Source organism: Glycine soja, chromosome 10 (assembly GCF_004193775.1).
Source record: "Glycine soja cultivar W05 chromosome 10, ASM419377v2, whole genome shotgun sequence".
NCBI lineage: Eukaryota > Viridiplantae > Streptophyta > Magnoliopsida > Fabales > Fabaceae > Glycine > Glycine soja.
The window spans coordinates 37,232,216-37,246,686 of NC_041011.1; the positions used below are offsets into that span (position 1 = coordinate 37,232,216).

Below are 14,471 nucleotides of genomic sequence, written 5' to 3' on the forward strand. Positions count from 1 at the left end.
TTCATTGCACCTTTTTCTTCATCGAGTCGCACCATGCATTTTTGGGTTTCGCAACTTCGAATTGTTCTTCCTCTGTTGTATGTTCTTCCTCTATTTTATTTATTTCTGTTGTATTTTTTATTCTTTGTTCTACTGCTAGCTTATTGTGATGTTTTGGTTTGACTAATTCATTGAGTTTAAAATTTGTAATCTATCAAAAGAGTCAGATTTATGCATTTACAATTTTACATGACTCATTTGTAAATTTTATTACTGGTTTGTTGTACAGAAAATGGGTATGCCTATTGATCCATCTGTTAATAGTATTGCTCCATTAGAAACACAACAAGTTGCTAATGACGCACAAAGCAATTCGGTGGAAGAAGCAGAAAATTCTCCAAATATAAAAGAAATTGAAAATGTTGAAAGAAGTCCAAATAAAAGAGGATTAACTTCCGCTGCTTGGACCCACTTCAAAAAAAAAAGAAAATAGAGGAAAAATGAAAAGCTATGTGTAAATATTGTGAAAAGAAACTTGGTGGTGATACAAGATCAGGTACGAAGCATTTGCACGACCACATTAGAACCTGTAAGCTTCAAACAGTGAGGGGTCCAAAGCAATCAATACTAAAAACTCTTCAACAATCATCATCTTCAGTAGGAGATAGAGGCGAATCTATTTTAGTTGGAAACTATATCTTTAATCAAGATGCTGGTAGGATGGAATTGACAAAGATGATTGCATTGCATGAATACCCTCTTGCTATGGTTGATCACATTGGGTTTCGAAGGTTTTGTAATTTTGTCCAACCTTTGTTCAAAGTAATATCCCGTAATACATTGAAGTTGGATATACTAAAGTTCTATGAGAGTGAAAGGGAAAAAACTATGAAGTTAATTCAAAAAAATTCAAGTCGCATAGCTATAACAACGAACATGTGGACTGCATTGAATCAAAACAAAGGCTATATGACTATTACAACCCATTTCATTGATAACAATTGGAATTTGCAAAGTCGGCTTATGAGGTAAATAATCATTCACTTGAAAGTTTTATGATTTTAATTTTATATAATTGGTAATATGTGTAGTTATAGTAACATGTATTCATAGAACTTGGTTTTAAGATGAATAATTATTTTATTTTAGGTTTATGTATGTTTCTGCACTGCATATTGCTAAAGTTCTTGCAGAGATTATAATTGAACATTTTTTTGAATGAAATCTAGATAGAAAGGTATCTACAATAACTTTTGATAATTGTAGTACTAATGATGCAATGATTCCTAAAATTCTTAGCAAGTTTGGACGTAGTTCATTTATTTTAGGAGGGACTTACTTCCATATGCGGTGTTGTGCCCATATTTTAAACTTGATTGTGAAGGATGGAATGTCAATTATCCATGATTCCATTGAGAAGATTAGGGATAGTGTTTCCTTTTGGGTTGGAACACCTAAGAGGGAAGAAAAAATTATTGAGGCTTGTGAACAATTGGAAATTCCTTATTCAAAGAAACTAAGGATGGATTGTATAACTAGATGGAATTCAACTTATTTAATGTTTGTTTTTGCATTGCCATATCTTGAAGTTTTCAAGCGTTTGACTCAACGAGAGCCTCAATATAAGTCATTGCCAAGTGATGATGATTGGAAAATGGCAACTGAAATTTGTGAGAAGTTGGAAATATTTTATAAAGTTATCGAGTTATTTTTGGGTACACAATATCCAACTTCAAATGTTTATTTTCCAAAAGTGTGTGAAATTCGATTGGCTTTGAATGAATGGATTTTTTCTTCTAATAGCACCATTCAAGGTATGGCTGACAGTATGATTCCCAAGTTTGAGAAGTAGTGGGGCATGATCAATGGGGTGATGGCAATAGGGGTTATTTTGGACCCTAGGTTGAAAATGAAGTTGCTAAATTATTTTTTCCCTCTCATGTATGGAAGTGAAAGCACAAATCAATTCAATAAGATGACAAAATTATTAGAAAATTTGGTTTCTGAATATCAATCTAGGGAAAAGAGGACTACTTCTATTTCCACTTCATCTTCAATAGTGTCTGGTTTGGATAATAATGGTGGAAAGGTTGATTGGAGTTCTGACTTTTTAAAATATGTTCAAGAAACTTCTTCTGGTGATTGTGTTAAATCTAAATTGGATTTATACTTGGAGGAGCCTGTATTGTTTAATCAATCAAATATTAGTAACTTTGACATTTTGGGATATTGGAAAAACATTGGACTCAAGTATCCTACTTTGCAAAGGATTGCTAACGACTTTCTAGCTATTCCTATCTCAACGGTTGCTTCAGAGTCTGCATTTAGCATTGGTGGACAGTTTATGACTCCACATCGTAGTAAATTAAATGAAGACATTGTTGAGGCATTGATGTGCTCTTAAGATTGGTTGCGTAATGAGATTGAAGGTAATAAATTTAATTTTACTTGTAAATTTTTCTTCTAAGCAATTAATTTATTTTAATGATTGTATAATTGTGTCATTAGGTTCCTTAAAATCAAAGATGGAATTTTTCTCAATAGTTGACTATGCAGACACAACAACGCCAACGGTATGAAAATTTTATTATATTAATTCATGACTTTTTTATATTTTCTAAACACATATTTAGATGTTTCATTGTGTAGGTTTGATGTTGAAGATGTTTCATTGCACTTGGATGAAAGTATGAAGACTTGATTCAGTATGATGATGTTAATTTATTGTATGAAGACTTGTAATGTTATGCTAATTTTATTATTTTATTGTGTAATACTTTAACATTAATGTGTACTTGGATATTTCTTAGATGCTTTTATGCTTGTGTGATGTTATTACTATTATTATTGATTTATTTTGGTATTTTTAGTTAGGGGTGTTCGTGGTGCGGTTTGGGCGGTTTTTTTTTTCAAAATTACGTCTGAACCAAACAATAAATTAACATGCAGTTTGGTTCGGTTTGGATTTTTTTTTAAAAATAAAATCCAAACCAAACCAAACCAATCTATGCGGTGCGGTTTGGGCGGTTTTTTTTTTTTTTAAAATTATAAAATCTTGTTTATAATCATAATAAAAATTAACATGTTGTAGATCTAAATATTCCTTAAGAAAATAAAGTATAAAAACATAAAACAGTCAAATAATTCAAGTAATTCATAAAAATCTGCTACAACAATAATTCAAGTAAAACATAAAAACATATGAATAATGATTCCAATCTTCCAATTCTTCATCCTTAGTCTCCAATAATTGCATGTCAAACAATCCAAGCCTTCATTCTTCATTTTGCAGAAATTAAAACATTCAAAGAATTAATATTTCTTTTAATACTCAATCAGTACTCAGTACTATTATCTTTGAATTGAAAATGTAAAGGAGATGTGTCATCCAAATCCAAATCCAAATCTATTCATGCTTCCTAGAATAACTCTGACTAGAACAACAAATCATGTCATACAAACACCTTCACATACTAATCAAACATAAATTTTTGCAAATCTCCCCTACAATAATTTTTTCCTGAAAATCTCCCCTAACCAGCAACATATATATAGTTATATACTACATGACACAATCAATCCTTAGTAAGTTAATTAGTAATCTTATCATCAAGATCAAAGGCAACAATCCTTAGTAAGGTTAGGGTTTTGAGGTGCGCCACTACCCGCTAGTGCTTGTAGAAAGAAGAAGAAGAATATTAGGGTTTAGGGTAATGGTAAGTGAAACGTGAATTGTGTAGTCAGTAGTGTGTAAGTGAAACGCAACACAAAAATAAGTTAAACGCAAATAGTGAAACTGAAACGCAATCCACACCTAATGGGTAATGTCACACGTACTAAACTAAAAATTAAAAAATATATATAATATGTAAATATGCGGTTTGGTTTGGATTTTTAGCTAGAAACCGAAACCGAACCAAACCGCTCGGTTTCTATAAAAAAAACCAAACTAATCTGAAAACTCGCGGTTTGATTTGGATTTCGGTTTTTTTTTGCGGTTTTCCGTTTGGGTTGGTTCGGTTTTGAAAACCCCTATTTTTAGTCATGTTTAAAACTTAGAATTAAACCTTAAATTTATTATTGTTGAAAAATTATGATAAAATAAAAAAATTTGTATTTTTTTATAATTTTTTTACATTTTTTAATGTAAAACAGGGTTTTCGCATGTCTCCGCGGGGAGTCAGGGAACAGGGACGAAGAGCAGGGTAAGGTTCGAGAACGGGGAGCGGGGGGCCATGCCTAGTATCACCTACCGGATTCACGTGTTTCTTAGTTAGAATTAGAAACAACAATGAGTTATAAGATTATAAGATTGGTTGAGTAATAAAAAATAAAAAGAGAGGAAAGTTCAGGAATTTAATTTTTTGTTAAAAAAATTAACAATTAACAATTAATATTGATTAATAAAAAAATAATCATTTTTATATTTGATAAGATTGAAACTCGAAACCAAAATTTTTACTTTTCAGTATAAGCCATATCAGTCCAACAAGGAAAATTACATAAATTCAATTATTCAAACAGCATTTACTCAACTCTGCATACCCTTCTTTCTGTCTTTATCTCCTCATGTATATTCCCACTGCCACATCTGCATTTTTTTTGTTTCTTATACACGTGAAAATTCACTATATTATTCCCATCCTGTCCTTGTCGTCGTACCTGTGAATCTAACATAGGACTTTGTTGCTAATGTTTGCGATATTGACACATCAAACTCGAATACCAATCTCATGTTAACTGACTCAACCCCATTTCCACCATTTTTCTGTTTACAAATCTTTAATCACTTCAACACAAATCACACTTTTGTTTTTCAATAGCCTCCACTAAAAATATGTTACAAAGTTTTTGAAAAAATGTCATTATTTGATGTTAAAAAGTTGATAAAAATAATATAAAGAACTCCGTATATCGTTTTTTACCTTGGATTCAATCAAGAAAACCTTAATTTTACGATAAAACTTTTGTGAACTTATAATACAAAACCATAGTACCTAGTACTCGAAATTTTTAATGTATATATACTCTCGGTGAATTACACCAAAATTAACCAGAGAAAGAAATAACAGATAAAAACACAGATAGATGTTCTGTCATATTGTACTCAGTGGCGGAGCCAGAAAAATTTAAAGATAGTAAATTCACATTGTATATAATATGTAAATAGTAATCAATCAAAATAAAAGAGACTCGTCATTTTGTCAACAAGAATATAGTTTAAAATAAAAGAGATAAACATAATCTTACAATAGCGGGTTAAATAAAATTACGAGGCAAGTGTCCTTTCCGAGACTTCTTTGCGGTAAATGTTCGAATAATATCAATATCATCAAGCGACTTGAATATCTCCCGCTCGGTGTAACATACCATCAAGTCATTGAACCACACATCGTTGATCTTATTGCGCAATTTAGACTTGATAATCTTCATTGATGAAAAAGCTCTTTCAACGGATGCTGTCGACACCGGCAATATCAAAGCTAGCTCAATAAGTTTATAAACCAATGGAAATACCAAATGTTTCTCAGTTTGAACCATCTTCATAGCCAAACTTTGAACATCTTCACAAGTGGAAAAAGAAGCATTTCTTCTCACTTGAAGCACATAAGTTTCAAGTTGATCCCTAATTGTTCCTCGGTCATCATCAGAAAAGTCTGCATGATAAATATCAGCAAGACGAGCAAGCTTATCAACATCAAACTTGGAGAAAGAGTTCTTGGGGTCAAGACATGAGAAGCAATCAAGTATAATGTTACTTCCTTCACTAAAGCGGTGATCTATCTCCACACATATTTTATCAATAGCAACATAAAAAATCTTTGCACGGTAATGATGAAGATTAGTGATAGTCCTCCCTTCTGCTCTTGAACGACCCCGAACCGGTATTTCGTCATCCATATTTGGTACCGGAATACTTTTAGCTACACAAAATCCTTGGACATCGGCAAAAAAATTATTCCAGCCACTCTCTCTCATTGTGCCCAACCGAGCTTTGACAACATCAACTAATTCCATGGCATTCACAATATTAAGATCTTTTCTTTGCAATACATTTGAAAGCTCGTTTGTGATACCAAACAACTTTAACATTAACCTCAAAATAAAAGCAAATTTAAAGCTCTCCATTTTTTCTATCAAACCTGCTGCTTGAGATGGTCCACGTCCATCTTCATCAACCATACTAAGCACCTTTAACACGAAGGACCACATTTGATCCAAACGAAGCAATGTAGTATGATGTGAACCCCATCTAGTATCCCCGGGTCTAGTGAGACTAGATGATTGGTGTAAGCCCCTTCCTCTAGATATCTCACCACTCTCAAGTTTATTTAAAATATCTGTGTTGTGCCTCTGTCAAAGCATCCCTCCTCTTACAAGATGCACTTGTTGTATTCACAATCAAGGTGATGTACTCAAAGAAATCATGAATAGATGAGCAACTACTAGTAACAGACACAACAACCAATTGCAAACGGTGAGCATAACAATGGACATAGAAAGCATAAGGATTTTCATCTAGAATTTTTCTTTGCAAACCATTAAATTCACCTCTCATATTTGAAGCTCCATCATATCCTTGCCCTCGTATCCTTGAAATAGATAATGTGTACTTATCAAGAATACCATAAAGAGCATCCTTTAATGACTTAGATGAAGTATCTGTGACATGATGTAGAGCAATAAATCGTTCCACAACATTCCCTTTGTCATTCAAAAACCTAAAACAAATTCAACCAGTTTACTTGGCGGCATAGAGAGTAATAGGTAATGAAAATTGGAAATTGGAAAATACAACTACTAACCTCAACATCACCGCCATTTGCTCTTTGACGGATATATCACGTGACTCGTCAATAAGCACGGAGAATTGTCTATCACCAAGCTCTTCCATAATCACCTTGGTAACTTCATGTGCACAACACGTTGCAAGCTCCTTTTGAATGTCACCGCAAGTCATTTTGCAATTTTTTCCACCACGGTCAAAAGCATCCCTCACTTGTTCATTCTGAGATTTTACCCAATCTACCATCTCTCTAAAATTGCCCTTATTTAGCGAAGTAGAGGATTCATCATGGCCACGGAAAGCCATGCCTTGTGCTATGAGATATCTTGAACAATCTAAAGAACAAGTCAAACGAATCTTATACAATTCTTCTGATTCCTTGGTTGCTTTAGCAAACTTACTTGTCACACTTTGTCTTTGATTATTATAATCATTGTAGTGCTTGACACATGAGTTGTGCAAACTATTATGACTACCAACATGACCTTTCAAGCCTTGAGATGCATGCTTCCAATCTCTATATCCGCTTTTAGTGAAGACTTCAAAACCAAAGTGCTCGGCCCTCCCGGGTTGCTTAAATAGAAAACAATAAAAACAATAAGCTGCATCTTTTATCTCACTGTATTCTAACCATGTATAATTCTTATACCATGATTTACTAAATGCTCTTTTAACACTTCCAAATTGAGTACGAGGAAAGTTTGACAAATCTGGTTGCATTGGACCCTTCAATATATATGCCCTCCTCACTTGGTCTTGAATATCCGGAGCATACTCATTAATTTGTTTCCTACGACCTGGATCACGCACAATCTCATTTGGATTAAACTCATTAACCACATTATTAAGTGGTGGTTCTAATTCAGCTTCCGGTTGCACAACATTCACATTCTCAATATTTTCTCTATCAACCAAAAATCTCCTCATATCTGAAATAAAGATAAAATAGTTACAAAATTGTAGCAAAGAAAATTTTAGTGTTTGCAATTGATATATTAGAAAACTCTTTTGCAAATTGCAACCATGTATGTAGTGCAACACAAAAGACCAAAAAGAAATTATTAACTTAAGCAATCAAAAGTCTTTTCCTCTAAGCTTTTTTCCATATTAGAAAAGCAAAAAAAAAAGGGAATAAAATATGACTTTTTCTTCTTCAATAAACGTGCTCTTAGTGGGGAAGAAAAAGAAAAAGTGTCCACTATGACTCTATGAGTTCACTGTTCACACTTGAAAAATGGAAGAAAAATTAAAGAACACGGAAGTATCACAACAAACAAAAACACTTTCCATCTTAATCACTTTTATTTTTCCTAACTTACCTTACCTGCGGCTGCTATGGGATTATGGAAGAGAAGACGGCGACGACGGCGCGGAGAGGAGGAAATAGAAGGAGTCGGCAATGGAGGGAAGAGAAGACACAGAGGAGAGGAGGAGGGAGGCGGCGGCGACGGAGGGAGTTGGAGGAACTGCCCACTGCTGGATTCGGAGAGACGGAAACTTTCCGTTTCCTTTTTCCTTTTTCCTCTTTCTTTTTTTTTAAATTTTATTTGTTTTTTAAGACTAATAAAAAAATATTGGGCTTGTAACCAAAAAAAATGCCTAGCTGAGCCCGGGCATATGCCCCTGCTGGCCGCATGGTAGAACCGCCACTGATTGTACTGTTGATGAAGAGATGGATGAAGAGATGGAAAAATTCGTGAATATATAAATACAAAACCGCAAAGTCCCTACTGTTCAAAATTCTTGTATACTCTCATTGCATCACATCAAATTAACCATATGGAAACAAATGAAAGTTCAAAGCAGAGTTAAATGTACTGACAGATTAAAATTGAGGTGAAATATAAACCATTGAATGTATTGTACTCATGGTACTTAAAGCGTATAAACAAAATCTAACGTAACAAGGTGGAAAAATTGACCACTCCTCCGTTGAATACTACAAATATAATTGAAAGTTAGAATCACAGTACTCTAGACTTACTTTTCAGGCTTCATGTGTCAAAAGATAAATGCTTCATACAAAACAGAGAATGGAGGGATAAAAAGAAGCATGATAAACACAAATGTTTGTCACGGAGGTTAAAGGTTTTACAATGTCTATAAACAGTTACTAAAGAGCAGTGAAGCACCACCTGAAACAATTATTAAACAAGGGGCCAAAATGCCTGGTGAAATCATGAGCTAGAGATAATCACATTCACACCTGAAAAGCTAGGATAAACAAGATGGGATAATACAAGATAGTAGAACAAAAAAATCAAAAGACAAAAAATCGAATGCCACTATCTACTTTTCATTATGGAATTGCAAACTGAAGCACATACACTTATCTTTCATGGCTTCACCCTCACTTCCATACTCTTTAAATCTGTACTCATCCTGCTTAAATGAAGAAGGCACCTTTCCCTCACTGTAGCATTGGTTACACAAACTAAAATGAGATTTTATCTCCTTAAACCGAGAACCAATAATTGGGTAGCGGCAAACCGAGCATACCGTGTCACCATGCCTGTTTCTATCCCCGGTTTCAAGCTTCACCAGAGTAGGCATGATGCCAAAACCCCAATCTGGATCGTCAAACATAACTAAAAACTCAGAGAAAGACACCATTGAAGTGTCCGAATCTCCACGAACCTCCATTAATTCACTAACCCCTTGGCTAGGAAGATAAACTGCCCTTAACAACTTGATGTATAAAGTGGCATCAAATTTCCTAATATTAGCACCGTCTTCGTTCATAGGACGCCACAAAAGTGCATCAAAGGCAACCCTTTTGCGTCTATCCGGAGGACCGCCACAAATAGGAGCAAGAATAGCAAAAAACATTCCCAGATCCAGCCTGCCTGAACCATTCTCATCCAAAACAGAAAGAATCCTCTCATTTATGGCTTTTACAGCCCCTTGAAAAGTCTCAGGCTTCAGAAAATTGAGTAATCTGTGAAGAATTTCTTCCAAACTCGGCTTCCGGATGGACTTTTCAGGAACTCCACTACCAGAATAGGACACCGGCACATCACGTTCGCTCATCTCCTTCTTCAAAAGCTCCACGCTGCAACGACTCAACCGAGCAACCCTCTGAAGCGCTCTGATTTGCAAGGCAGTGGCTAGCTCCTGCCTCCCCGTAGTCTTATCTCCAACTACCTTAAACTTAGATGGTTCAACAATAACAAAGGATGCCTCCCCGGAAGCACCCCCATTACTAGGTTTGGTCTTCTTTTTCTGCAGCTGCTTCAAATGAGATATTGCATCATGCAGCTCAACCCTATTCGTCATTTTCAATGCTTCTTTCAAAGCTCTTTTGGCCTCTTCAGTCTCCCCAGCTCCTAGCAGCGACACCGCCTTGTTCAGCTGGGCTCGCCAATGGTTTGGCCACACAGCCAAAACCCTAGTATACATTTCAGAAGCCCTCTGAAACCTACCTAGGTCCATGTACAACCCACCTAAATTATAAAGCGCATCAACATGACCAGGCTTCAAATCAATAGCCTTCTGAAACACCTCAATCGCCCTCTCATCCTCACCCATGGCATGCAACGCCGAGGCCAAATCACAATGCGCATCAGCATAATCCGGCTTCATGAATATTGCCTCCTCCAATGCCTTCACCGCGGCCCTATACTCCCCAACACCAAAAAGAGCACTACCTAAGAGCTTCAAAGCTCTAAAATGTGTGGGACAAAGAATCGCAGCCTCCCTATAATACTCACAGGCACTCAAAACCAGCCCTTCACCCTCGAGTGCGATGCCGAGGTTGACATAAATCTGGGGTAGCAAGTAAGCCCATTGGTTCCCTCCAGCCTCAGCAGACTCAAGAGCCAAGAGGAACTCCTCCTTGGCCTCCTTGTACCTGCCAAGAACATACAAACAGTTCCCTGTTCTAAAATGAGGCCTCACATCCACAGGCTGCAACTCACAAGCCCTCTTGAAACTAACCAATGCCTCCTTAAACAACTGGTGCTCATACAAAACCCTCCCAATTGCCATGTGCCCATCAAATGCCTCTTCTCTTGACCTAGCACCATCAGCCCTCCCTCTCAACCCTCCCAATTCCTTCAAAAACACTGCATAATCATGCCCTGATTCCTCCCACATCACTCTCTTCTCCGAAATCTCCGCCGAAGGCCCCAATTCGCGCGACCAGCCGGCATCCGAATACGCGTCAAAGTTGTCATTCTTCAATTTCCCACCTTCCTTGGACTGCTTCACCTTCAGCCTCTTCACAAGAAGCTCCAAATCGTCCACAATCTTCCACGTTTCGTCGAACACGATCCCGTGGTTCGGCGACACGGCCCAGGCGGCCGTCCGCTGCTTCTTCTGCGTCTCCACCGCCATCCTCTCGTCGACAATCGACGAGGACGACGCCTCCAACGCCGCGAGGGGCTCCTTCGCGGCGTCAGCGGCGACGAGGTCGAGGCCGAGCGCGTCGAAGTCACGGTCGACGTCGCCGGCGCCGTCGTCGTACGTGCGCAACAAACCCTCGTACGTGAGACCCTTGTCGCCGTCGATGAATTCGCCGTATGTTCGGAACACCTCATCAAGGATCGCGTTGATTTGTTCGTCGCTGAATTTCACCCTAGGGTTCACAGCACCCACCAGCGACGCCATTTCCTCGCGGTTGAGACCCCCATCACGGTTCGCGTCGAATTGGTTGAAAATTCGCCGAACCTTCTCCGATCTGGTGCCCCTCGTCGCCATTTCCGGAGTCAAAATCGAAGCTTGGAGGTGAAAACTATGATGGGTCGGTGCCAGTGAGGTTTTTGTGTTTGAGGGAAGAAGAAAAATAAAAATAAAATAAAACTTAATTTTTTTATTTAATAAGGGTTTGAAATTGGAACCCCAATGAGTTGTTTTGGGGTAATTAGGATTTGGGATTGGAGTCAGAAGGGGTTACTTGTGGTTGATGATAGTTGGTTGTATTGTGGGGTTACTACTCAGAGGGACCATTTGAAAGGGGGCACGGTTTTAGAAATTGGAAATTTTGGAACCCTAAATTTGTGTTTTGTGTTGTGTTTCGAATCTTTTGATGAGATTTGGGGTTCGTGTTAGGGCAGGGGAAGGACTTGTTTGTTGGTGATGATGGGTGTGGGGTGTGTGGGTGGGAGCTAAAGGGATTGATGGGACCAATTCCAAAGGCTATGATTTTGTTTTAGGGTTTGAAATTGAAAACCCTACATTTCTTTTTTAGAAATCAGTAGGAGTTGATTTGGGACCTAGTTTGCACCATTATTTAGCTGTCTGTTTATCGTTATTATGGTTTTTGATTTGTCAATCTCTGCTCAGCTGTAAAGAAATTGAAGAAGAAATAGCACTCTCCCACACATACTCTCTCTCTCTCTCTCTCTCTCTCTCTCTCTCTCTCTCTATATATATATATATATATATATATATATATATATATATATATATATATATATATATATCAATTTTAATTTATTTTTCTTTTAGTTTATGTGATTATATTGCTGGATATTTGATGTTGGTGGGGCTTAATTAGTTAATTTGAGTTAAGTAATGATTATGGGTTGGTAACAAATACATCTGTCAATCAAACTTTCGACTGCAAATAACATAGTATTAAAGCTACAAATATTTTGATTTACGCCAATCATTGCATTATTTCAAAAGAGAAAACAAATATATTTTGTCCCTGAATTCGATGAAAATTAATATTTGAGTTTGTGTATTTTATAGAATAAATATTTATTTTATATAAATAAATAGTTTTAAATATATAAATTATATTATAATTAGAATTCAGAACAAATAAATAAAATTTAATATATAAATTATGTTTTAAATTTATGATAAATAATTTATATCATAGTTTTGAACAAATATTGGAATTCAAATTAGGATTTGTTTAGTAAAATTATTTAATAAATTAGATAAAAGTTTTAATTGAAGGTGTTTAATAAAATTAACTAATAAGTTAATTGATTAATGTGAAATGAAGTGAAATAATATATTTAACCTTTTTAATATTTAAATTTTATTTTTAATAATTTATCATCTTAAAAAGTAGGATAATATTTTCTAAAATATTGTATTATAAAAAATGATAAAATTAAATTTTTCATTGTTTTGGAAAATTTAAATTAAATTAAATAAATTTTATTGGAATTATATTGTTTAAAATCATTTTTTAACATTTAAATAATTTATTAATAATATTATTTTAAAACAAAAAAAGTATTTTTTTTAATAATTTTTCTTAAACATTTATTTTTTATTTATACAATAAGAACTTCAATATGTATGTCTCACTCACTTGTATGACTACCAAATAATTATAAAAGTTAATATGACTTAAATAATTTATAATCTTAAGAAATCAAATGGTGTATCGATGACAATTGACGTTTTTAATATTTTGTGCAGGTAAGAACGTAAAATGAAATAAAAAGTTTTGTCATACAACTGAATAAAAAAGATAATAAGATTTTTAAATAGAATAAAGGATAAAATAAAATTTTAAATAAAATAATAAAGATAAAATTGAGAAGAAGAAAAAAAATAACTTATTTTTTAGGTAATAAACTGGAAAACAAATATATTACAATTATAAAAAAACATATTCAAATCTAATAACAAAGAGTTACATTTGCGTTTAGTGCTTCAACGAGTAGGAATGCTTATTTTGGATGCTTCAAACCACAATCCAATCACATTTTAACTAGTTAATTTTCATAAAATTTCTTAGTTTTGTAACTAGTCTCATAATTTTAAGTTTTAAGTGAGTATTTGATTATACATTGAGAAACTACGTTAAGTGCAAAATCACATTAAAATCATCACAAAAAACAACTATTTTTGTTTCAAGAAACCAAGTTGAGTACAAAATCAAATGTATTACCAATCACACTTAGGAGATGGTTGTTTAATTATTTTTTTTAAAAGTATATTTTAGTCAAATAAACAGTTTTTACTTTTTTATACGTTTATCTAAACTATTTTTTTAAAAAGCAACTCCTATTTGCTTCTTAAAAAACACTATTTTAAAAATGGATTTTTATAATAATTTTTTTCTTAAATTTAAACAAAGTCACCCTATAAACAATTTTAGAGTTGCTCCATCATATAAGTCTTCGGCGGAAGCCAGTTATTAGACTGATTCCCAATCAAGTTTTAACTATGATGAATATTAGTTATTAACATTTTGATAGTTTTATTTGAATTTTTTTAACTAAATTTTTAGTTCTTTAAATTTTTTGAAATTTAATTTGGTTCCTAAATTTTTGTTTAACTAATCAAGCTCCCTTAACTTTTTTTTATTAAAGTTTTTACTCCTTAAATTTTTGTTTAAATCGTCAATGTCTCTCAACTTTTTCTAATTAAGATTTTTAGTTCCTAAAATTATGAACAATTCGATTTTTAGTACTTGAGATCTCAATGAATAAAAATAATAAATTCAAATTTTTGTTTAGGAACTTAAAATTAAAATTTCTAAAAGTTAAAGGGAATTGATCAGTCGAACAAAAGTTTAGAGACTAAAATTTTAGTGAAAAAAAGTCAAAAGACTTCACTAGTTAAACAAAAATTTAAAGACTAAAAATCGAATTTTAAAAAAATTTAGAAATTAAAAACTCACTTAATCCATTTTTTTCATTATAACACTGGTAAATATTCATCCGCTTCATGTTGTTTTCTTGTATATTTCCAGTCCAAATACAACAAATAAGATGTACATTATTCCTTTTCTGGA

The 14,471-nt window shown here is 34.2% G+C and overlaps 1 protein-coding gene and 1 pseudogene across 1 annotated transcript; both read right to left on the reverse strand.

The window, feature by feature from the left end:
- Positions 1-5,131: 5,131 nt before the first annotated feature.
- LOC114370991 lies at positions 5,132-8,130 on the reverse strand (annotated as a pseudogene).
- A 636-nt stretch (positions 8,131-8,766) lies between these two features.
- On the reverse strand, positions 8,767-12,046 carry LOC114370990 (uncharacterized TPR repeat-containing protein At1g05150-like). Its single transcript, XM_028328390.1, has one exon. It carries the CDS (start codon positions 11,462-11,464, stop codon positions 9,056-9,058), a length of 2,409 nt encoding a protein of 802 aa, XP_028184191.1. The 5' UTR covers positions 11,465-12,046; the 3' UTR covers positions 8,767-9,055.
- Positions 12,047-14,471: the final 2,425 nt, after the last annotated feature.